Source organism: Ambystoma mexicanum, chromosome 11 (genome assembly GCF_040938575.1).
Source record: "Ambystoma mexicanum isolate Mex_15411 chromosome 11, UKY_AmexF1_1, whole genome shotgun sequence".
In the NCBI taxonomy this organism is placed as follows: Eukaryota; Metazoa; Chordata; class Amphibia; order Caudata; family Ambystomatidae; genus Ambystoma; species Ambystoma mexicanum.
In genome coordinates, this window is record NC_090934.1 from 1,014,898,291 (window position 1) to 1,014,924,811 (window position 26,521).

At 44.4% G+C, this 26,521-nt stretch overlaps 1 protein-coding gene across 1 annotated transcript in view; it reads right to left on the reverse strand.

Annotated features, from left to right (window-relative positions):
- NOX5 (NADPH oxidase 5) overlaps window positions 1–26,521 on the reverse strand; it is a 420,178-nt gene that overhangs the window by 40,665 nt on the left and 352,992 nt on the right. Inside the window, exons 13-14 of the mRNA XM_069624234.1 lie at window positions 2,331–2,455; window positions 2,149–2,233 (exon numbers count right to left, since the gene is read on the reverse strand). Of these exons, the coding sequence (XP_069480335.1) occupies window positions 2,149–2,233; window positions 2,331–2,455 (210 nt within the window). The remainder of the gene's footprint in view (window positions 1–2,148; window positions 2,234–2,330; window positions 2,456–26,521) is intronic.

The following is a 26,521-nucleotide window of genomic DNA, read 5'->3' on the forward strand; positions in this document are numbered from 1 at the left end:
CTTCAATGCTACCCGGTTACCACTCTGCCATGGTCTAGCTCATTTCTGCTGCAGATACTGCATTTGCAGCCACATTTGGAAAGCAATGATGTTACTGGTGAGTCTGGTGAACTCAGCCCTATTGCCACAGCTGTTATCACTACTGGTGCTCTGCATTTTTTGCTGAGGCCACTCCTTTTGGGCTGCTACTGCCGTAGCGACTGCTTTCACTCACACTGCTACCCGCAGCCTCACTTAAGTCTTCTGGCCTTAACCAAATGTTGCTCGCAGGCTGTGCCTGCAGCGCCTCTTCGTAATCACTAACCGCCAAACCCAACCGTGCTCTCTGCATGTTGCCCCTCCACTAGAGCAGCCCAAATACATAACCCCTTAGTAATAATAATAATAATAATTAGGCTTTTATATAGCGCTACAAACCCTCAGGTATCTGAGCGCTGCTTATTATTACCCACGGTGTGTGGTGCTCATTTATCGACCTCGGAAGGATGAAAGGCTGAGTTTGGCCCCGCCGGGATTCGAACCTGCGTTAACAGGCTCTGCACGGGTGTCAAAGCGGGCGCTCTACTCGCTGTGCCACTTGACCGGCTGTACTAAGTACTAAGGGTGTCTGTGTTTGTCCTGAATTCCCATAAGGAATCATTGTTGGCTCTGCCCACCCTAGCACCTAAGCATAACTCCTATATAATAACAGTTTTGAATGGACAAGACTTCATGGAAACTCTTCTTAAGGTTAAGTGACCATCCTGCTGTGCTAACGCTCACCAGATAGCCCAGTTCCTGAGCGCAACAAAGCGAGAGCCTCAGCGACGCTGACTCAGTTGTAGGCCACCTTCACATTAGAGTTCTAAAAGATTGAATGCTCACTCATCTTCTCTGTGGTAAAACTATCAAATTGAGGGATTACATGGCCTGTTTGAGCATGTTTGAGGTGTACTTGTGTCTATAATGTACCTGCTGACTATGTTGCATAGGAGAAACACCAAAAACGGTCAGACTAAGGATGAACAAATACGAGCCTGATATGCGAACATGCTCGGAAAACTTTCTAGCAGTGAGCCACACACACATGGCTAATAAAACAAAGAGATGCATTCTGGATTTAGCACCTACAGTCTTAGACCCCACTTGGATTGAATGAACATTTTTCTTGGTAAATATTCACATTAGTATATAATATTGAAAAGCAAGGTCCAGAAGACATAGAGGTAGGTCTATCGTTAGTGGTTAGAGCCATCAAAAAGTAGGGTGAAAAAGAAGACCGGGACAGATAGTCACTGACTGTTACCATCTAGCCAAGAGCTTAGAATGATCTGTTGTGGATGAACAATTAATACAGAAATACATACTGATGCACCAATGATATTCATTTTAACATACGATTTTGTATTTTGTTGACTTTGTTTTTGGCATTCAAAGATTTTTAGTGGGGCATGTGCTCTGAATTTACATAGTTGTATCAAATTAATTGTTTTGTGTTTCTTGTTTTAAACTGCAAGGCATCTTGTCAAAGGAATTAAGCTTGAAGCTTGTGGATAATGAAACCTTCATATATGTAATGTCAAAAAGTATTACATCGAAAAAACAGGTGTAGATAAAACGGGAAAATAAATTGTGTTTCTCTGACTAAAAAGATTACTAGCAGTCAGTTTATAATGCATAACATGTTTCAATTGGTTATACCCCACCACCTCTTCCCTTACAGATTAGATAATTTAGAGAAAGTACATAATTACTAATCCAAGGATTATTTTAGAAGTGATATGTCATGTTGTATCATCTCCCTATCCACCATCTTCCATATGCCATGGATTTGCCACCAAGTGCTGTCAAAACAATACAGATATCCCTGCATAGGATATCTGTACACAAGGCATACAAATGAATAGAAAGAACAATCAAATTCAAAGAATTACCACCCAGTGCAGAGACTTGAATCACAGAAAATGATAGATAAAATGATAGATAAAATACTCCTCCTAGAGCATACACTCTCAATCCGGGAATTGATCTAATACCAAGTGGCTATTGTGAACTGTGGGATAAAAACACTAAAGAATAGACAGTCACATTAGGTGACAACTGGCCGCTCAGGTAGTTGGATAAAGTTTACACGTTATGTTGAAGGCCATGTTTATCGCTGCACCTCACCTTCCTCAGCTTCATCTCGTTGTCTTTTAGAGTTTCACACCAGGAGTACTGACAGTTCGGACAGTTCTGTTTCCTCATGCGATACCTGAGAAGACATGCAGGGTATAAAGAGCAGATCCCAAGAATGCCTGCAGAAATAACACTATTGAACATTGTCATCTATTAAGCACTGATATACAGACCTGTACATAATACTCTGCAGAATGGACGCAAATGGGGTGATTCCTATGCCTGCTCCCACTAGGACAGCATGCTCTGAGGTGAAGATCCTTCGAGTTGGGGTGCCGTAAGGCCCGTCAAAGTAACACTGCAAGGTTTGAGAACAAGGTGATGCTCCAGCACATATTTTCAAGTTTGACCTGCAAAGCATCACTATAGAGCACAACTCAACATCCGACCTTCCAATAAAGGGCCAATATTGTTGTCACTATCCAGATTTGCCATCCACTGACTACAGTATGTCAGCAATGGAGTGTTGAAGGTTGTCCGATCAGAGCTATAAGTCAGAGATGGCATGACTTCAGAGATTTCTGGAGTTCAAAGTGTTCAAAGAGTACTAGTGGCTAAGTGCGGTCAAGGTGCCGGTAGACGGCAGGCTGATAATTAGAACAAACTCTGATGTCATAGGACAGAAAGGTCCAAACTGTGTGTTTCATATTATCAGAGCTTAGATTATTTCACCTCGAGAGCAATGAGAGGTTGATGGTGTCAAGGGCCCGTGAAGATTCCGGTCTAATGGTATGAGTTGCCAAATGGCATCAGCCAGATGGTGAATGGGTTCACATGCAGCACAGGAGGTCAGATAGTCCAGTCATATATCAGAAGGGGTTTCTGTGAGCATTGTGCAAAAACCTTCTTACAAATAGATCTAAAAACAAAAGGGGAGACCACCATTGCAAAAAAAATGTTTTCATAAGCTTTATTTTCTTTTTGTGCAGCATGATCAGTGACAATCAACAGAAGGGCAAGGGTCCATAATGCTAATGCTGACAGTGAAAAGACATAGCATAAGTGCATACAAATAAGAGATCATGCATAGGCCAGTTCAAGGGTTTTTATTTCATATTGAGGGGCCTAGACCGTCCCTCTTTCTCTTCGGCCCATAAACCTCCTCCCTAACCCAGGCCTCTTTCCTTGGTATACAGGGAAGAGGTCATTTAGTTGGGGTTTTATCAATAGTTTGCCATCATGTAACCCTGATTTTCAGAGACCAGTCTAGGATCCATTTGATTTGTGATTTTAAAAGGTACCTTTTGATGCTGGGAACCACCAAGTCCTCTCTGAAGCCCAGTGCACAGCATGATTCTGCAAGGAATAGCCTGGGTGTATTTACCCCGTATGAATGTAAAAATTGTCCCCTGGAAATGGTTGCTTGCTTTGGTTGGAAAAAGGATTAGCAGCGACTGGCACACAAAAAAGAATCTTGACAGCAAGGTCATCTTGACTGCAGAAATGCATAGCAGCCAGGAAATGTCTTGTAAAAGCTATTTCTCCACATCTCACTCACAATTGTTTTAGAAGCTTGGGACATAAGCCTTATGCAAGGAACCACAGGTGGGAGTGCTACCTATCTACATGTGTTTCAGGCTATCGAACAACCATTTGAATGGGAATACATTTGATAATCTAGCTATCATCTCACAAGATTACATGGTGCTCATACCTTTTTGGATTTTGCATGATTGATTGTGAAATCTGAAACTTCTCATTAGCAAGCTAAGAACGCTGCAGCTTTAGGCAAGAAGGATCCAGCATTTTAAAAATATATATATTATCACCTGCATAAAGTGGCACTTTGTGAGAGGTTCCACCACATTACACCATCTTGATCCATCTACTTACCCATAAAGCCTGGGCAGGGGCCCCATCGAGCGGGTGAATATCAGGGGGGATTGAAAGGTTCTTCCTAAAGGTGGAGTTCACCCTTATTTTTGTATGGGGAAATTGTTAACAGGCTAGGAGAAGCTTAATCTAGGAATGGCCAAACCCAAAGATTGACAATATTTCCCTGATGAATACCCAATGTGTGCTATCAAACACTTTGTGTGCGTCTAATATCTTCAACGTGAATATTTTCACTGAATCCCATTTGTTCAGGCATAATCAAAATGGATAGGACTTCCATGGCAGATGTTGCCAACATGCTTGATACATTGAGTAGGACAATTAACCTGAGTGGGATCTTTATCTGGTGTCAGATTTAGCATGGTCACTGACTCTGCCATTGAGACTTTTTGAACACCTAAGATCAGGAAAAAGTTAAACAATTTCGACGGGTTTGGTATCTGAGTACTTTTGAAGGTTTTATAAATCCCCCTGGGCCTGAAGCATTTGTCCAAGTAAGTGATTTACCTGCCTGATGTATTTCTTCTGTCAAAACAGGAGATTCAGTTCTTCCTTCTCTGACTGAAAGAGTTAATGGAGTCTCGTGGAAATAAAGAACACCCACTGCACATGTAGGTGCAAAGGAGAGTATAAGAGATCAAGAGTAAGACTCGGACACAGTGGCATGCTAAGTGTTGGTTACAGACTTTTATTTTTCACAAAAATAAATGGGGTTTGGAGGAATCCTATCTATCCCTACCCCTAAGAGGGGTGTATCTTCCTCAACAAACCTAAGGAGCACCTGTGTCAGGATGTTAAACCAAAAAACGTCCTCCGTCCTGTGTCCAAAACCCTAAACTGACCCTTACACACTAAACTCACTGTAATGTGCAAATGGGGATTTCTGTAAGCTATATACTTGTAGTTTTCCTTCAAAGTTCCAAACATAAAGTTCTATGGTCCAGAAAAGAAAAGGAAATAAAGTTCCACCAGAAAAGGGTATCTTCCCTTCCCCTATGTTTCTTCTGGTGTTGCATTGTCTGCCCAGTACTTCCGGCAAAGTCAATAATGTTCCATCATTTCACAGAGGGACGACTCCTCCCCTGAGTTCCCCCTTTCATACGATTTTCACAGTTTTTAAGGGGGACGATTTCTCCCTTGAATTTCTCCACTTACATACTTCCAGTGTTTCACAATTGTAAGTAAAATAACCCTTTCTCTTTGTTCCTTCAATTTTCACCATTCAATGTTTTTACAACTCAAAAAAACAGAGGGGGTTTGCTCTTCCCTGTTTTTCCTTCAACTACACAGTTCTTTTGAATATTTAATTCCTCAATCTACGGATTTCATTTATCCTTTTCAGGGATATACTTCTTCTGTTTCTGCATTTATTGTCACTGTTCCACAACTTCAAGGAGTTTTCTTTTATCCCTGAGCATTTTCGATCCTTTTCTTACCACTGGTTTACTCTCCTGCCAGGGTTTCGCAGTTTTGGCACTTCTCTTGTTCTTTGGGTTTCCTTTATCCTTCAAAGGGGAATGGATCTTCCCTTTCTGTATCGATTGTTACTGCCTCCCAATTTCACAGAGAGGTTTTTACCCCAGGGCTTTTCTCACTTCCCTTCCTATAACTGGTTTACTCTCCTGCCAGGGTACTGCAACTTTATTACTTGAGTGCGGGTCCAGACTCGCCCACTGCCTGGTCTACTTTTCTGCCAGGGCTTTTTATGTCCTCTCATAGGTGTGAGTCTCAGACTCACTGTTTGCCTGGTTCACTATCCTGCCAGGGCTTTTATGTTCTGCATTCACTCTCTCCTGCATCCAGGAAATAATACTTTTCAAGTATTGGGTCACCGACCCTTTCTTAACAATGTTTGTATCTGTCTCAATTATTCCACTTTCTTTAATTGGGCTCTCTCGCGCTGTGTGCGGTACGTGGTATTCATCCTGAAGCACCCCGGTGTCCCATTCACTCTGCCTGGGTTTGCCGGTCTTCACTTGCGGCTTAGGTGTTCTTCGCCTCTCACCATCTTCTTTGCTCTCGACCCGCTGACTGGGAGTGCATTCCGGTAGCCTCTTGGTTCCCGCTTTTTCCTCTGCCTTTGGCATCTCCACTTGCCTGTGGCAATAATGCAGCAAACTTCTCTCACCTTGGTCTCTCTGCATGCCGATTTTGTCAGCCTCCGGGCTGCGTCCTGCAGTCTAGTCGCCTCCAGTGTCACAACCAGCATCAGAACAAGTCAGATGCAGCAGCAGTCTCCGTCTCCCTCTCATTCGTTCAGCTGTGTCAAATTTAAAGGCCCCGGCATTGGTTAGCATTTTCCAATGACTAGAACGCAGCGTTGGCTTAAATCTTCTGGTCATCCTCATTACTTCATCCCTCTTCCACGTCCCAGTACTAGAAAAGAGAGGGCGAGGGGAAGGTAAATAAGGTTGTTGGCTAGGAAAAGCTGGGAAATTTCTATCACATTACAATAAGCCATACAGGAATGTTGAAAAGGCACATGGTTGTCACTAAGAATTACAGCTGAAGGATTATTCTGATCCAGTCTCCCTGGAATGTGTCATTCCCTATGTGGTCCTCCCACAGATAGCCACCCTCAGGGTCAGAGTTAGGTAGTGTGAGACAGGCATGTTATCAAGAGAGAGACAGGCTCAAAAGTAACAGTTTGAAAACCTTTGTTATCACATTTTGTGCAGTTGGTGTAATGCCTAACTGGCCCTAACTCTAAGGGGATTGTTCCCTCAACTGATGCTCCTAAGGGCCGTCGATGTCCGTAAGTCCAAAAACCAAAGCTTGTCTGTGTTGAAACCTATGCTTGCCCTCACTCTTAAATCAAATGCGAGGCGGTTTTTCTAAAAGGAAAAATGATGGTTAAAAAGGAAATGTAAACCATGGCTGGTTTCAGGTAGTCTTACCAATAGGTGTTATTCTGCCAGTTCAAAATAGTTCAACTCAAAAGGGTTGCCCTTAGAACCTTTCACAGTAGGGCTCTTGCCGTAAGTCAATCAAATTCATAATGCCTCTGGGTCTCTTGGGGTTCCTTTCACAGGCTCAGACCCCTCGAGCTTCAAAACAAAAAGTCAGTTATTTCCAGGCCTCTCAGGGTTCAAAAGATTCATTTTTTTTAATTGTATTTAGGTGGGCGTACCAACTTTTAATACAGCACAGCTAGATTATTACAATTACAAGTATCCTTCCCTCATATCAAAAGATGTACAATAGAAAAAAACAATTCTCCCAAAATGATAAACGACAAATTCATGCCTCTTGATTACCACTCATATAACATAGACCATATTACGTCAACAGGTGTCATCACCAGTAAACCAGCTCCTCTTAGTGCGACCGACTGTAGGGTCTAAAGAGCAGTGAAAGTGGTTACGAGCTGTCCAGCTGACTCCAGACAAGCATCCCCACATAGGCGACATTGCCTGCAATCCCGCGGAATGTTAGACCAAGCCCCCACTATTTCATTTGTCTTTACAATGTTAAACTTTGCTGTTAGTTAGTGCCACCCAATAAACTTCCAATTACATTTTGGATATACCTCGGTAATTTATCTCGATCCAAGATATATTCCAAAAAGGTTGCTGCATTATTTTATGTGGCCAGGTTGACTACTAGTTGCCCTTTACTCTATGTCACCAAAATGCCCTCCATGTGCTTTTTCTGTTTCCCATAAGGCCAGCCCAAAGCTTTGTCAGGTGCCATTGCAAACCATTTGGTTGCAATAGACCAGATTTTTATTATGTTGGGAAGTGGCATATATTTAGCTCAGGTTCGTATCACTTCGTTCAATAGTCCCTGCAAGAAATTGGCTCGGCCATTAGATACTTTCCAGAGCAGAATTAAGCATTGAAGATGTAATTTGACATGGATAGGTGTCACATAAAATTCAAGGTAGATCATTTCAATGCTTGTACGGTAAGGCAACCTTAATAGTCTCTTTAGAATAGTCGACTCTAGTTGAATAATCTCCTTGGTGTTAACTATAGCCCAGATCTCCACCCTATATAAGATGACGGATAGCATCCTGGCCACACACAGCTGAAAAAGGGCATCCAAAAAATAACCCCCTCCCTTATGTGCAAAGGAGCCAATGGATCCAACTATTGTTGGAGACTTTATTTTTACCTTTTCCAAATGTCGTGTTCCCCGTAGTTTCGTGTCCAAATGGATATCTAGATATTTAAAGTCTGAGAATACTTCAACTGGAACCCCCTCCATCAGCCAGCTGACCCTTTTCACTTTTTTAGACGTTGGGCGGAAGACCATCATTTTTATTTTATCAGTATTCACAACTAGTGAATTGCATTTGGCATAGGTTACTAGTTTATTCAAGGATGCCTGCATTCCCCATGGAGTAGAATCCAGTAGGACGAAGTCGTCCACGTAACCCAGACATTGGAATGATCTATCGCCCAGTTTCGGTGGAATTGAAAGTTGGTTGGCAATTGCCTCTCCCAGGTCCGATAAATATAAATTGAACAACATGGACACTAATATGCAGCCTTATTTATGTCCTTTTGAAGTCGTTATCCAATCAGTAGTCCTGCCAAACTGATCCAGATGAACCTTCACCCTGGTACACTCATGCTTGCAATTTGCTCCAGAGCCTGGATCTATCAACGGTATCAAATGCAGCGCTAAAGTCAATAAAGGCTCTGTATACCGTTGTTTTCCATATCGTTCATGCCTGCTAGATAATGGTGATCAAGGTAAGGATATTAATTGTGGTATTAGAACCCTTACGAAACCCGGTTTGGTTTAGTGGAGTGATGTTTTGCGCCTAAGCCCAGTCTTCAAGCTCAATCAATAGAACTCGAGCAAAAATATTTGCTGGGGTATCCAGCATTGCTATGATGCGATAATTTTGCGGATCATTATGGTTGCCTTTTTTTAGCACTGGGACAATTATACCATCCCTCCAAGTTGCGCTAATCCATTGAAAAAGCCAATGAAGGGCCATGGCCCCGCCTACTGGATCTATCTTGATTAGTGAGCTGCAGATCCAATTTGAGCGTGGAGCTGTAGAGAAGTTACTAGCCATAATAAAGCGAAATGTACGTCAGAAATGCTTTTCAAGTAAATCCAGGTACAATTGGTTTCTTGATCTATAGTAGGCCTTGGCTCTCCCCCCAAAGTGCTGTGCCATGTACATTTCCCAGACCTTTTTTGAGGTGCCATTCATGTCACTGGATTATGCTGGTCAAGTGGCACAGCGACTAGAGTGCTCGCTTTGACATCCGTGCAGAGCCTGCTAACGCAGGTTCGAATCCCGGCAGGGCCAAACTCATCCTTCTGAGGTCGATAAATGAGCACCACACACCGTGGGTAATAATAAGCAGCTGTGAAATTATTATTATGTCTCTGGTCTTTAATATATTGCCATTAACTATCTTCCAAAACAAGATAGGGGTGTTAATTTTAGACAAATGAATTAAAAGACTCCAATTGGACCATTCCTTAAGGAGTGTATGTGTTTTGAGCCACTTGGCATAGACTTTTTTAATAACCTTTGCCTCAGTGGTATATTGAGATGTAGCGAGCTGCCTGTTTGATAGGTCTTGCAAATTGCGGCATAAGGCACTTTTTCATCCTTGATTTCCCTGTCAAACCCGTGCTGATGAGCCAATAACGACCCTGTTGTATGTTTTATACACAACTACAGAGCAGCCCTTAATTCTCTCCATGCCCCGCTCCGTGTCATCTGCATAATTAATTGCATAAGAACCACTAGCCCTTGAATATGTATCAAGTGTTGCCAGGGCCACCACAGACGCCTTCCTTAAGTTCCCATCATTTTAGGAGATCTGACTTAATGTTGCATTAACGCTTAGTTGCCCAGAATAGATAGGATCAGAAGGCTCAATCTGGAAATTTAAACTAACAACTAGGGGATAGTGGTCACTTTAATGCCTTTGAAATACACACGTCAGTGATCATGGAGGAAGAATTGGTTACGAAAATGTAATGAATAATGCTACTGGTTATGCTCTCAATACGGGTGATTTTGGAGGGGAGTCAGAAGGATAAGATCCACTAGCCAGGGTGAAATTACTTGAATACAACAGAGTGGCCCAACTAGAGCCACGTTTACAAGACATATCTAATCCACCGAAATTCACAGTGGAAGTGGTGAAATCCAGTAGACACATCTCAGGGGATTCTGTTTTGGGGATTCTCACGTTGAAATCCCACAACTGATAACAGGGAAGACATCTGCCAGTTTACTGATTATTGCCTCAACTGCTTTAATGACTAAAGCATAACTCCTTCTTTGGGGGGATCATGTATGTAAATAATGATAAGATCTTCTATATGCAAAGGTACAATGGCTTGAGGAAAGGAAATTCTGCCAACAAGAACCTCCTTAGTCTCAAACAAAACTGCCTCCAGGCCTAGAGGTTTCTTCACACCCAATGATAATCCCGCATTAGGGTGGACTCTGAGTCCTTGTATGGCTGGACAATTTAAAAATAGCAATTGGCAATTGGAGTTGTGTCTAGGTACGTAACAAACCACGCTGATCAACCATATTGGCCAACCATGCCCAATGAAGCTCTTCCCCCTCCTCCCAAGGACTCACCAATCGACCTGATCGACCGCCAGAGTGCAGTTGCCCACTTATTTTAGAAAGTGCAGAGTGATTTATCGGTGCAGCACCTTGAGGCGGGACAGGTAAAGGAGAATGCTGCCTACTGATCCACTTTAGCCCACCCTCAATACCAGTATATTTATGCCCCAAAGATGCATCCACCTCCACAGCTGTACACTCCTAGCCCAATCTGTGTAAGGCAGTACGATGGTCCATAACACATGCAAGAGTGGCTTCAGCAAGAAAAAAGTCAATTGATTTAGCATTGTTAGCATTATTGACATTCTCGCAGATGTCCACAATATGTATGTCACTGCTATTGACAAAGCAAAGTGGGACGACAGAATGGAATAGCTCTATTAGCCGGGATCGGTTGATATAGAATCTCTTAGCGTCATGAAAAATACTTTGGATTTGTAGAGCCTTGGATTTAACAAGTTGTATCGAAACCACTGCCGCATCTTTAGGAATGTTGTTATTCAACTGTGTCTGTACTGAGGGTTATTCACAATGCATCCCACCACTCCCATGTTAACGGGAGGTTGGTCGGCAAATAACCCCTTGAGATCATAGGTTGACACTTCCAGAGCATCTCTTCTTAGTTCTTTGACCTTCAGTAGGCCTATTGCAGCGCTATTTTGCTTTTTGGTATCTAACCAGTTGCGGGCCAGTAGCTGTTTAGACTGGCAGCGGCTATCTTGCTTAATGCCTTGATGACATTTGGATCGGCAGATGCCGCCTTCCATAGTGGGGTCAGGGATCTTCTCAATTTCTGTCGATGCAAATGAGGCACAGTTTGTCAAGCATGGGAGCTTCTTCAACACACCCTGAAGTTTAGATTTATTATTAACAACACGTACAGAAGGGCAATAATTGCTAGGGCCTAGTAGTCTTAAAACCTTTTCTTTGTGGAAAGGTCCTCATGCATTGTTGCTTGTTTGAATATTTTCGTTTTCTTGCGTTGGTACCATGCTATGGAATTCAAATGAGCCCTGCTATTTGTCAGGCTTTGTGTGGGTTGTTTTAATAACGCTTCCTCGAGCGCAGTCATGTTCGCATTTGTTTTATTCTGGGTCTCGGCTACAACACATATTGCATTTGTCATCTTGTTTATGGAGCTTGTTGTTCGTTCAGAGTAATAACATATATTTTCTAGTATTGCTGTAATGTCACATTTTGAGTTTAGTTGTTCAGGTAAAGCTTCCAATATGTTAAACATGGTAGCTGAAGAGGTACCAGCATTACTCTCGTATATGATCTTTGACTCTTCCGGAGATACTGCAGCCACTGATGACTCAGGACATGTCACAGGCTCTTGGTAGGAGTGCGTTGAAGTTGTTCTCATTTCAATTTGGGAGGTTAATTGTGCCACGTCCTTTGGCACTACATTAATCGTCAATCTAATTGCTTCAGCTCGACCACGTCAACCACATAATGAGGGCGACATGCCCTCATTGTCCGTTGCTATAGTGGGCGGAACTAATACCACACCAGACCGCACAGCCTCATCAATAGGATTGAAAACACTTGCGACTGGGCTAAGTAATATACTAAGTGGCGATGTGCCTTGTACTGGTGAGCTGGCCATGGCCACTGATGTATTTATTTATTTATTTATTTTGCAATCTGTATAGTGCACCCAACCCGGAGGCCCCTGGGCACTGATCTTGACAGTAAACAATATTAAAGCCCTGGCCAGTGCTAGCGGTTATTAAAGCCCTTACTACAGTTTCAATGGTCTTCGATCCTAAACACATAAGTGAAGCCATAAGCCCATTTGTAAGATCTGTGCATATATCAACACCAATGTCCACAATCTCGACGGTCAAAGTGATTCCAATAGCTTCAATGGAATTACATATGCTTTGTTTACCTATGGAGTAGCAAGCTGAATAAAAGTCTGTGAATTTGAAAACAGGCGTGTTGTCCCTTGCAACATCTTTCCAGGCAACCATATTCTGGGGACGCAATCTGACTTGCAGGCCAGGTTCTTCTCAAACACAGAGGGAGGGGACAAATCTCCCATTAGTAGTAAGACCTCATTCGTTCCATCCATCCCAACTGTGTGAGGGGAAAGTTCCACACTAACAGATCCAACAATAGTTACTCCCCCTCCTTCCCCACTCACTTGGAGAGGCAGCTATGTCTGGAGATTAGGCTTCAGTGTGCTTCGCATTGCAGGTGCCACACGTTTAGCTGCTCGCATCGAGATTGTTCCCAATGCTCGGCGCTTAGGTATGGCACCGCAGTGGATTTAAAAACAAAGAAATATATATATATGTGCGCCAATCGTGCACCACTAACACCCACTACGGTGGTGGAATGAAGGGCTGGAAGACTGAGAAATCTGAAGAATCAACTATGCCGTGCAGGCACAATGTAACAAGCACAGTAGACGGACCACTAATGTTTTCCTCGCCTTACCGGTTGGCAGAGTAGCTCTATTTGGGACGATATCAGTGTACATCGACCCCGGGCACTCGAGCCCCCTGACAGACCATGCAAAACCACTCCAGCTGTGTCATGTTATCTCCAAAAGCTGTGAGCCACAGCCACTCCGGTCCAATCCACAAACTCGACTTTCGGCTCTCGCTCTCTCAGCAACTCTCAGCATTCTGAGGAAAGGACCTAAGTAACGTGTGTAATGTGTGTGCTTGTCAAGCTTCACCAGACAGAAGGCAAACAGGAAACACTGGCTGCTTCCCAGATTCACAGTTTCTTACTTGACAACTCAACTGAGAATACACAATTCCATTCAGGCCTCCCAAGGTTCCCTTCTCCAGGTCCAGTCCTCTCCTGTAAAGTTCACAATGTCCTTGTGGGCCTCTCAGGGTTCACTTCCCCAAGGGTAGGCCTCTTTTATCCTCAAACAAGCAAAGTTCTCCTGTCAAGATGCACCTTTCCCTGTACAGTTCTTGTTAGGCCTCTAAGGGTTCCCTTCACCAAGTATAGGCCTCTCTTCGCAAAGTTTAACAATGTCTTTAGTGAGCCCCTTAGGGTTTAATTCCCCAAGCCTGAGCCCCTCTTTACGAAGTTCACCAAACATTAAAAAAAGTTCCTCTTGTCAGGATGCACCATTTTAACACACAGTTCTATCCAATGGGTAGTGTCGGAGACTTTCGAAAACGCTGGACTTTGGCTCGTCCATTGCGCAACCATTCTGACTTCTGGCCCCTCTTTTTGTACTTTGTATATTTCTTCTGGCACCTTTCCCTCCTGTGCCCTTCTCACTCTGGTTTTTCTTCTCTTTCACCTTTTTATACTTTTGCTCTGCACACCTGCACCCTCTTCTCACGTCACTGTGGCTCTTGCACACTCCTCTTGTCTTTATTGTGCCCCAGGCACACTCTGTTACTCTGTTCCTTTGGTTGTGCACCTTCCTTTCTCTTTGCCATACCATTTGGACTTTCCCTTTTCAGCCTTTGGGCCGCTGAACCCTCTTTTCCTGCTTTTGGGTCACTTGCACCCTGTTTTCCTGCTTTCGGGTTGCTTGCACCCTCTTTCCTGCTTTCGGGTCGCTCACAACCTCTCTTTGATGTCTTCTGCTTTTACTTGACCTTTTCCAGTCTGTCGGGTCACTCGCACCCTCTTTCCTGTTTTGGGTCGATTGCACCCTCTTTTGGCTTTCTCTCGCATTCTCACTTTCAGCCTGTTTGGTTCGCTCTCACCCTTTTCCCTTATATTCTTTACAGTTCACTTTCCTCTTATTCCTCTTTACTTCTGCGCTGCTGGCGCATCTTTCTTTATGCTTTTTTTCTCTTGCTTTCTGCTTTCTTTACCTTCTCTCTTTCTTTATGATCTCTTTACCTTCATGCTGCTTACACAACTTGTCTGCTTCCACTCCTGTTCCATCCACCCGCACGCTCTTGAGTTTATATCTTCACTTTCACAAAACTCACCTGGAAGCACAGCTTTGGCATACGGTCTCCTCAGGATACACTGGGTCAAGGTCAGGGTCTCACCACCAGCCCCTCAGACGCCCTTGGGACCAGCACACGTCCCAAGGGAACAAGCATTTCTCTGGACTCGGCCAGCAGGTCGCAGTCTGCCTCACTCTGACTCTCTGGAGACACAGCTCCCTAGCCACGCTGCAGCCCCTCCAACCCACCGAGCCAGCGTCTCAGCACGCTGCTCTTCTCCTGACTCTTCAGGCTTCTTCCACTGCAGCTCTCTACTCCTTGTCTCTCTTGGTCCCGGCAGCAACTCCAGCTCGCTCATACTATGGGGCAGAACCACACCTTTTATACTGGTGTAGAGTCAAGTGGAGTCGGGTGTGAACAGTCAGAACAAAGTGCCTGACCTTGCCTGACTCTACTAGTAAGACAATTGAAAGGTGTTACATGGTAAACCTCCCTTTGTATCTCTATGTCGTTTCTATGGATAATCTTCATTGCTCCCAATCACCTCTTCCTCGTCCCAGTATTTATTGGAAATAGGGAAGGGTAGATGGGGTGTGATTGGAAATACCCTGGTCAGACTGAGGGAGCCTAAACTTGTCTCATCCTCTTTTCAGTACCAGGCGTGGGGACTTGCTGGGCCCATTAAGGTGAGGGAGTGATGCTAAATCCCCCTTGTTTACTGCAGAGGGATATCTAGGAGGGAGAAGGTGGGTTCTCAGTGTACCTGCTGGGATTTGAGGAAGGAGAGACAAGGTTAGTGTTAATCGTTGAAAAAGGGCTTGGTCTCTTTACATGCCCAAAAGATGTTATTTTCCCTTTTGGTGAGGGTAGGTTAAGGGGCAGTATGGGACTTGGATGACAATATGCCATGAACAAAGAGTGTGAGTAGGATGGATTGGGGCAAGGAGCGGGGGAATCCCATGTCTTGCCTTTGGATGCCCTCCCCACAGTCCCCAAGGACCCCCCACCCAGGTGATCCTCCCTCGCTTGTCTGCCGCCAGAGTTGGGATCCAAGAGCGATTGCCTTCGCCAGGCCACCTGTGCAACAGATCCCCGGGGACTACTTGTGATAATGCCCTCAGGTTTCTCACAGTAGCTTCTGCCTTTCCCTGGCCATGCAAAAGAAGCTTCCCCGCAGGGAATCCGTGACGATGTTGCTAGGTTCATCACAGGAGTAATGCAGGAGAGACTTGTTGTAGGTTTCTACAATTTCAGTGTTTTCCTTTCATTATATCACGTCCTCCCCTCTGAGTCGATGAGGCATAGGATGAAGTTAAGTGTTCTGAGTTTTCTCAGCTTGGCAACCACTAACTCAATTGTCAGCTTACCGGTAGCATGCTATTCTTGTTTAGAGCTTACTTGTGACTGTGCAGAATGACCCAAGTGCATTTTAATTGGGATTGTGCTACGCCCAAAGCCCGCAATGATTTTTGTGACCAAGTGTTTTTATGTTCCAGCTCATGTTTCTTTCCTTCCTTCTCAGCTTCCTGTTGCAGAGATTGCCTAACTTTAAAAAAAAGGTAGGCATTTTACTGATTAGTTCACCACTGATTACCACTTTCCCAGCATCCCATATTCTACTCATATTTAAATGCCTAGTGTCATATTCCTGAAAGTAGATGGGAAGCATGTCAGATATATGAGATCTCATAGCAATGACTGTAAGGATTAGCCCATTAAGTCACCTTCTGTTTCACAGTTGGGGCAGTGAGACTTTTGCTTAGAATGTCAGGGCAACCAGACAACTATCTCTGACCACGCTCTATTGAATCTACCCTGGGATTCAGAGAAGAAAAAACCATAATGATCCTAGAGTATCCCTTAAGGATGCAGGGGTAGTGGGTGTAGTTTCCCTCTTCTTGACGGAAAGATCTGTATGCTTTGACCCCTGAGAAACCTTGCCAGTGTATGGAGATTTTGGTGACAGGATTTATTGGCTGGGTGCATTTTATGTGCTTTTGCATCAACCACAGTTGCAATCTCCTCCTGCCACCTGCTCTCCTTCTACAAAAGAGGCCACGACAGGAATACTCTTCTAGAAGAAGTGGTCTTGACCCTTATCAGGGGCATATATTAATATCAAAATAAATAAATGACTGCCAAAAAGCACCCTGTGCATCCTTCAACACTCCCTTCCATATCAGTTAGACCCTTTGTGCAGTAGAATTGCCACCCTCTCTTTTTAAAAACACTGGAGGAAAATAATTGCAGCAGGAAGTTCCTATTGCTTTTAGGGAAGCAGGCAGGTCTTCTGCAGGAAACTTGCACCTACATGTGTGCTGGGTGACACTACCTGTGTCACACACCCCAACACCCACCCCATGCATCTTTGGGACACCTTTGTCATTTGTACCCAATGTCAAAAATCTAGGATGCCTCTGACAATGAAATTTAGACTGTGACTTACAAGTGGGAGTCAAAATGCAATCCTTTTTTTTATTCTCTACGTCTCTTATGTCACACCCTCCCATGTATATCTTCCACAGCTCATGCAACTGTAGTAGGAGCATTAGTCAACTCAAGGTTAGGCTACAGGAACAGCACTCAAGCTGGCATTGTAGTCAGTCAGATCAACCATCTTCAGAGGGCCCAAAACGTAGCAGTTTGCCTTGTTTTTAAGGCCCCTAATACAGCATCTATCTCGGCTTTGCAGGGATCACTCCACTGGTTGCCAGTCGAGCAAATGATTGATTTTAAGATCCTTTGTTTAGTGTTCAAGTGCCTAAACAATCTGAACCCGACATACGCGTCTAGACGGATGGTCTATTACTGGCCCATTTACTCCCTTCATTCCGCCAATAAGCTTTTACTTGTAGTTCCATCATCACAGTTCATCTATACGGGAGATAGACGGTTTTCTATCTATGGTCCAAGACTATGGAATGCACTTCCTTGGTCTATCCGGAGTCTGACTTCACTTTTATCTTTCCGTAAAGCCTTAAAAACTCATTTGTTCTGCCAAGAGGGATATCTCTTCACTCTCACAGTGGTATGTCAGTATGGACTATGATTTTATGTCTGGTTGACCACCCATTAACATCTGCGCTTGGATACAGTTTATTATGTTTCAGCGTGTTAGAAATGTATCAAAATCAAATCAAATCCATCTCGTGAAGTCAACAAAAACTAGATCTATGCTTGTGTAGGAAATTCAAGATTGCCTTTTGAAAGGTAGCCATCCAGGAGCTTACAAGGATGTCCCCAATCCATGCCTCGGTCTCGGGAGGATAGCTCAGGGCAACGTGCTCGCCTTGTAAGCAAGATGACACGAGCAACACAGGTTTGATCCCGTGGTCCGCGCTTAGAAACTTCTTGGTATTAAGCACATTATAAATAACCTATCATATCATATCATGCCCTTTACCTCTTGTCCAGGGTTAGCCACCCCCACTCTAACGACTGCCTCATCAGAACTCCAATTCTTAACACTGTAAAGTATATGGCCATAAGAAACATTTCAAATAATCATGCCTACTATATAGCATCTACAGAGGGAGAGCTACCTGCAAATTGGCCCAAACCTGGACCTGAGACTAATAATATGGGAAGGAAGATTAATGAGATGTATATTGTTTCTCATGTGATTTCTGATTTGTTCAAGTGGCCTACAACTACAATTTTGCAGGCATTTTTCTTTTTTTTCATCACATCTTCCTGACCGCCTCTGCTTTTGGAATCTTAAGTAGAAGATGATTGCCCTTCCTGAGGGAGTCTGTAGAGGTGGCTTTCATCAGCTGAGAAACCTCTTCTTCCTTTGAGATAGAATGAAGTTGGACATTGTAGGCGAACAGGAGATTGCATGAGTGTTGGTCTCTGTAATTTATATTGTCTCAGAGCCAGCTTGGTACCAACCTCAGGCTCTTCCTTTTCAGGAGTGTGACCTGTGAAAAACTATGACACAATGATAGAGTCGTATGCCTGAACTGATGTCAACCACAATTTGTCGTCATAGACAGATCCTGCCCCCTCTCTTGGTAAAAGTAGATTGGGTTCTAGATGTTGGGAACAAGGTAATTTTTTTGTTGGACCAAGAAGTAAACCCTATGCATATAGTGCAAAATAATTTCCACCTCACTTGGAGTAGGCTTCGAAAGAGTCACTGCACAAATTCCTAAAGGTATTGATCACAAATGTGTTTGGTGATAGCTGGGTCCTAAGTGAAAAGATCTTTTTAAGAAGATCTTTCACTTAAAGACCGATTTAGAAAGACCGCTCTGTGACCACACGGAGCAGTCTTTCTAAATCCAACTGTCACACCCCGGCCCCTGCCATACACGAGGGTGCGCAGGGGCTGACAGGCAGGTTGGTACCTGGAAGCGCAGGACCAGGACAAGGACTAAGTGTTTGGGTGCATATGTGTTGGTGTATGTATTGTGTGTATGCATGTATTTGTTTTGGTTTGGGAGAGTGGGGGTGAAGGGGTGGGGGACGGGGATGTAGCTGAGAGAAGGTTGGTTCGTGGACGCATGTATGTTGGGATGTGTGTTGTGTGTAAGTATGTGTTTTGGTTTGGGGAGTATGGAGTAGGGGGTGGGGGCTGGTGGCGGGTTGGCAGGAAGAATAGGGTGCTCAGGCGGTGGAACCTCCCGAATATGTTTTTAAAAAAAGGAAACCGCATTGTAAAGGTCTCAAGAGAAAAAGATCAAAAGAAAATCGGTCAAAGTAAAGCAGTCTTTTTCTCTTGAGACCTTTAAAAAAGGTCTTTTCACATAGAACCGATAACTTGATGCTAACATTGACCTGATGTGAGCGATTCTCTGTGTCCTCTTGCTTCTTAAGATTGACTGCAGTTGGGCCTCAAGTGAAACCATTTGCTCTGCCAGCATTCCCTGTTAATGTGCTTGATCACATATAGTTGCCTCGACTTCCTCTAAGCACTTCTCAGCAGCATGGAGATGAATGTCCAGATCAGTGATTGGCCTGGGCACCTTCTCCGCACTGCCTTTTATTTCTTGCTTCAGTTCTATGTGCATTTTCTGTAAGTCAGTCTTCGTGGTGAATTAGTCCAGCTGGTCTTGAGCTTCCGGAGTAGAATGCATATTGGGTAATGTTTTCTGTGCTTGTTATTTGGCTTGTTTTGATGCTTGCATTCGGACCTTTATGCCTGCCGATGCCAACGCGTTCTCCATTCCTGAAGCTATTGCCATGAGGGTAGCTTAATAGGATAAGTCACAATGAGCCAGATGTGGTGGTAAATGTGGAGAGCACATGGGGCTGGGAGAGGTTCTGATATGTTTCTGTATTTTCTCCGATTCCACCAGAAGAATGCAGTCTCCACAGCTGTAAGGAAACAGTAGAGTGAGCTGATGTGGACAGCGCCAACAGACTAAGCATGAGAATAGCAGTTGTGTGGAATGGCACCAACAAGAGCTAGATCAGGTAAGCCAGAAATCGGCGGCCACTCAGATTTCTTTTTATAGAGATCATCAAGGGCAGGTGAGCCATCCACTGGATCAGAGGGCGCTGTTAGCTGAAAGATATTAGGGCTCAATACTCATTGCTGCCGATGACCCACTGTAGAATCTTTCAGGAAGGACACATGCCATGGGTGATGGATGATTTCATTTACCCAGTCTAGCGAACCTTCAACAGCATCCGGGCACATCCACTGGTGAATATTCATCTGGAGCTGAAATGGTCATCTGCAATGCTAGATGATTGGTGATGAGGGAGTAGGCTTCTCCAGGCTGCATACTACTCTCACCCTAAATACCCACTGTGGCACCACCACCCAAATGCCCAGATCTCATGGCGAAGGAGTGTGCATTATCTGAAACTCTGCCATATCCCTGCAAAAACATTTTAATACCAAAAAGCTAAATGTGCAGCAAAGGGGATTGATGGTTATTGGGACACCAACAAGAGATGTCCATGTGTAGACGTGAGAAAAGTGAACGTGAATAAAAAGGAGAAGGCAGGGAAATGCGGTACCATGCAACTGTGACATATGAGGAACACACAAAATGTGGGAGCAAAAGAAGGAAAACCAGGGGCAGATATGTACGAGTAGGGAAAAGGGGCACACAGGCAAGGACAGAAGAGGAACATGTCAGCAGTATTCAGAGCAAAAAAGAAAAAAAGGCTTGTGAAGTGTAGAGTAGTATGATGAATCCTGCAGAGTCTATTCATTTTATTTATTGGTCATTTGTAATGCACACTATACAACAAAAATTATGTTTCGAGGTGCATCAAGACAAGGAGGAGGGATAGGGAAGAGGAAAAAAGATACAAAATAAAAAACAAAATATTCCGAAAAGGTCTTGAAACATTTGCAAGGTGTAAGTGCTAATGCATGAGAGCAAGGTTGGAGAGAGGGAGGTGAAGGAGGGGTAGACAGGAGGAAGACAAACAAAAACATTCTGACTAGATCATGAGACGATTTGCAATGTGCAAGTGCTGAACATGAAAGGGGGGAGAAGTGGTACAAGGGGGGGAAGAGGGGAGAGAGGAACAAAAATGACAAACACACATAAAAGTGCAGGGACAAGTAGGCAGATTGCATTAGGAAACCAGAATGCAAATATGTCAAGCAGGACTGAGTGAGTGCAGTCCTCACAAATACCCTACCTAAAGTCTCCTCCGAGGTGGCCAGGGAATGGCAGACGCTTCCTTATCCTGACCCTGGGAGTGGTATTATCAAGGAGGGTCACCTTGAAGGAGAAGGACCCCAGGGGAACAGGAGGACTCCTATGGGTGAGATGCATTATTTGTCTTCCTCTAGGGACGAAATATCAGTGATGCCAAAATATGCAATGGCTTGCTGTCAGAGAGAGCTTTTAACTTGCCAAGGTGAATATCTTAATGTCGGTGACAACATTCATAACCACTTATGTATTGGGAAAATGAAACCCCTTTTAAAAACATGGAGATTGGGAGACCACAAAGGGGCGCAGAGGACAATGGCTGCCTGAAGCGTAGCTCTGTTTTCTGTGGGGACCAAAGAGATGAATACAAGTTTTTCTTTAACTTTAATTGAACTAAAATAAGGAGAAACCCTGAGAGGCTGAAAACCAGAGGCGTCCCCTTGCCCCCATCGGGATGCGAAAAATGGTGGGTGGCCGTAGCGGACTCTAACTCGAGATCAGAGTGGTAGTGGTCTGCCAGGAACACCGGGAGAAAGGGAATTTAAGGCGACGAGAGGCAGAGCCGCTGCGCCTGTGGTGTAACTCTGGGGCCATTGTCATAGGAGGAGAGACAGAGGCGAACGTTCACTGGGAAGAAGTGCTGGCTGAGGGGAGAGGCAACGCGGCTGGAATCCAGAAGCGGGTAGGCTGCGGGTGTCAAACGAGAGCCCGAAACAAGGCATGAGGAGCGGGGCTCGGATCCCGAGAAGGACGAAGGAGAGGCGAGAGATTTGACTGGGCGGATACACGCAGCTTGAAAAATTTTGAAAGGAAAGAACGCAGCTCTCTCTTTTTCATTGTGGACTAATACCAAGGGCATTGGCCACAGGAGATTTGCAAGAGGGAGGAGAAGCACATAGAACACCGGATCTTCAGCTCAGCAGACCTTAGGAAGCGGTGAGCACGGTGAGACCGCCATCTTCATAAAAAGCCGAAGAACAGGAGGGAAGCCGGTGAAAGGAGGCAAGAGGTCACCAACCCAGGTAGGAATAGAGACTGGAGAGAAGGAGAGACGCCAAGGGCTAGCTGCATGGCAGTAAAAAGAACAAGGAGGGGGAACATGATTGTAAGGTTCAGGCGGGAACCAATGGAGTGCATTAACATTTGGTACACTATATGCTATATAACCTCAAGCCCTCAATTGTGAAATGAGAGGTGACCTTCACCGGAGAGAAACCAAGACACACAGAGAGACGCCACCTGGGAAGCCAAGGCGGGGAGGGACATACAGACTACTGGGCAACCAACGTATGGCCAGAGAGAAAAAGGGGAGACATAGGCTGGACTCATTGAGGACAATATAATAGCCCGGCTGGCACCATTGCACCATACTGCAGGACAGGGATAGGAACGTGCTAATCTCCGAATTTACAAACAAGATTGTTGGGAAAGACACTATAGGCCCATAGAAAGTGGGATACAGCCGGCTCGGGAGAGAAAGAAGAATAGAGACGGGTGCATAAACTGAAGGGGCATCGTACCCGAGGAGGGACGTGCGGCCCAGAGAAGAGATAAATATATGCGGAATCAGCACCCAGTAAGTGGCCAGAAGGTGGCCTACATAAGTTGCAGAAATACAGGAGAGAGGGCCCAGTGGACCAAGAAACTCCACAGAGAAACACAGTTGTTCAGACCATGTCTGTCATGAAAGAAGATATAGCGGGGATCTTGGCGGAGATTAAAGCGTTGAGGTCGGCTATACAGACGTCCATAGCCAAAATAAAGGGAAAAGTGGAGCGCATTGAAGGCAAGGTGGAACATCTGGAGAACAATCAGGCCAATGTGGAGCTAATAGAAATGAAGCTTAACGCTAAAATGACTGATATGGAACTGCAGGAGCAGGAAATCACACTAAAAATGGATGACATGGAAAACAGGAAGCGGAGGTCGAACCTGCGGATCCTGGGAGTGGCAGAAAAGGAAGGGGAAACCCCCAACACGTGGAACGAAAAGTTTGAGGAAGTAGGAAAGCTGGTAACAATTGAAAGAGCTCACAGAGGAGGTAGGGCCTTTGGAGGAGGACCTTGCTCAATAGTGGTTAAATTCCACAGCTACAAGGAAAAGACTGAGGTTCTCGCCAAGGCCAAACAGAAACAGGGCATTGACTTCCAGGGCTCAAAGCTCAGGATATTTCAGGACCTCTCGAGTCTGACTTTGGCCAGAAGAAGGGCATGTAGACCACTCACCATATGGCTCACAGAACAGAAGATCAGATACAGATGGGGATATTCATTTGAACTCACTTTCGAGTTTCAATGAGGGGACTATAGGATCACCACACCAGAAGAAACAAATCAAGTCCTAAAGGGGTTAAGAGAACAAAGGGATGTGCGATTGCCGGTGGGCCCGCAGGAAGCCTCTCGCTCCCAGGTTGGAGAACAAAGAAAAACCCTGCTCACGCAGAAGGATATACACACAAACATAGAAATAGATCTTTGGGACAAAATTGAGAAATGAAGACGCGAAAAGTTAAAGAGAACCCCATGGAGGGCGGTGGTCAAACTCCGGTAGCCCTCAGTTTTGGGAGGGCGTCTCATACCATGGGGCCAGTGCAATTTCCATCGGCTGGGGTTCAGTTTTCATGGTTCATTCAGTTTATTGTTAATGGGGAGGGGGGCAAGGAGAGGGGAATGATCAGAGCAACTAACAGGAGAGGAACTTGTTGGCGATCGTGGGATACCAAGTGGAGCATATGCTGGGAGGCAATGGGAACTAACATAGGAAACCAAACCAGACAGGCCAGGGTGAGGGGAAATCAGTATTAAAAGTGGGCACTTTGAATGCTAAAGGGCTTAACTCACCAACTAAAAGATCCTCACTGATTAGGGAATTCACAAGGGCGGATCTGGACGTCCTCTTCATACAAGAAACAAGACTCAAAGCTGGGTAGGAAAGGCCCTGGAGGGGTTAAGAGGTGGGACAAATGTTCTGGGCATCGGGGAGTCAAAAAAAGGGAGAAGTGGGAATACTTCTAAGCAAACGGATCAGACTAGAAAACCTGATGGTGGAATGGTCGGTAGAGGGCAAGCAGATAATACTCCGGGGAGAATGGAAGGCGGCATGAATTACATTAGTAGGGATATACACGCCCAACCAAGGACAGGCCCCCTTTAATGACGTAGCACTAGCATCCGTGGGAGGGACGGAAGAGAACGTAGTGGTGCTAGGGGGGGATTTTAATACATGGGCAGACTGGCAAATGGATAGAAAGCAAACAAAGATCCAAGCCGCACGAGTCCCACAGGGGGAAATCAGTCGATTTGGGGCCACCTTGCAGGAGGAGGGATTGGTGGATCTTTGGAGAGAATGCAACCTGGGGAAAAGGGTGTATATGTTTAAATCGGAGGTCCATGATACCTTCACACGTATTGTCTACCTGTTGGTTAATAAAGAGCATAGATCCAGGGTGCAAAAGTCGGTAATTCGACCAGTAGCGTGGACGTACCATGATATGGTTATAGCTAACATAGAGATGGATGGGATTCTCCAAAGAAGCACTAGGTGAAGATGCAACAACTCTTTGTGGCTGGACAGGCTGCATGCCCAGGAGTTGGGGAATGGGGAGGTGATAAGAAAGCTGAAGTTCTTAAGGGAAACATTTTATGAAAAGGGGTATAAAGCCAGCAAGATGTTAGCTAACAGGCTCTGGGTGCAGAGGGAGGGAAAGATGGGTTGAGAAGCTCCAATTGGAGGGGGGAGGGTTAACTAGAGCGGGTAAGGAAGTAGCAGACCAATTTCCTAAACCCTTTACACTACGGGGGGACACGGTTAGAGAGGGAAATGAAGGAGTACATAGAAGATGCTGGCCTGACCAGATTAACAGAGGCGGAACACACCCGTATGGAGTCGGACAAGAAGAAAAGACATTTTGAATATGAACTGAGAGAAAGCAGACAAGTCAGTAGTTTGTAAACCAAAATAACTTTGAAAGGAGCAATTGGAATGATAAGAGCTTGATTATCAGACCAAATGGGTGTGATTACATGCTTGCAGGTCAAATTGAAAGCCAGCAACAAGATGGGGCAATGATTCAAGAACCCAATGCAAACTGCCATTGCCAAAGCCAAAAGACAGTTATAACAAGGCACATTAAAAATAACAATAATTGCCAAAGTCAAGAGGAGCAAATGAGAATCCAAATGTCTGTAAAACCTATTGTCCATGTTTGAAGAAGTTCATATCTTGTTTTCCATGAAGAAATCCTTAAACGTGATGTTGTGAAGCAAGAGGCATTACTAAATTGTTGGAAGCTGATCTTTAGCAGAGAAGTACTTGTAGTTAGCAGTTTATTCTGGTCTGACAGGAGAATACACTAGGCCAGAGGTTGTTGTAACAGTATATGCTGTTCTGGCAGGAGAGTACACCATAACAGAGAACTTTGAATTAATAGGTCTGGCAAGTGAGTGGACCAGATGGATGCTGATGAAGCACTGTGAAGTGGTGCTGACAAGTCATAAAGAAAAAGTGGTAGAACCACTGATTTGTTTTGGTGAGATATTACAGAATAATCCTGACAAACTTTAATTGCTGAAGCAAATGTTGTGTAAACTGCTGCAGAAGTGTTTTCAGAACAAGTACATTGTTGCAGAATAATTCTGACAAAGACAATTTATGTTAATCCTGGTGAGCTAAGAAAGTGTTCTTGGTTTATGCGAAGAAGGTTGTTTGATTTCAAAATATCACATTTGGGAGTGAAAGAAACCTTGTTGAACAATTCTGAAGTGTTGGAACTTTTGTTGTCCAGTTAGGCTCTAAAGAACTGCATTGGAATTTTGTTACAAGATAGGATTTCCTTATCGTTTAGGAACTGTTGAACAGAATCCTGCTTGAATCTGGGGAAGGGGAATTCACCCAGAGTATGAGGAGAGAGAGTTAGTATACTGTGAACTTAACTGTTATATCTGTTGCTGTTGAACTGCCATATATTACCTTGTTGAGTTGTTTTATGTACCAGTGTGATGAAACGAAACCTTTTATTAGAGTGTTTACTTAAGTTTAGTTTAGGCAGGGAAATCCTCATTAGGGTAGGGATAGTGAGACGTTGATCCAACCTTTTGAGTTAATAAAATGGCATCTTTTGAAAAATCTTCACAAAGTTGTCTGCCTCACATTTGTGATCCCTTACAGTAGACTATAGGGTTGTGGAAGTATAAGTGTTAAGGGGGGAGACATAAGGAAGGGTACTGGGAGGGTCTCTCTCCGGATTAGGGCCAATGTGAACTGTGCCATGGAATAGGTGTGTTGATGAGGAAAGTCAAGTAGTGAAAACAGATAATGTGCGATGTTTGGCTCTGCATTGCAGAGCAGCACTTTTCAGAATGGAAGCAGGCTGAACACTGAATATATACAATGCACAATGAGAGTTTGATAACAGGGCTATTTCGACAAGGGCTTGTACGACCATCAGAAGAAGTCTGTCAGATTTC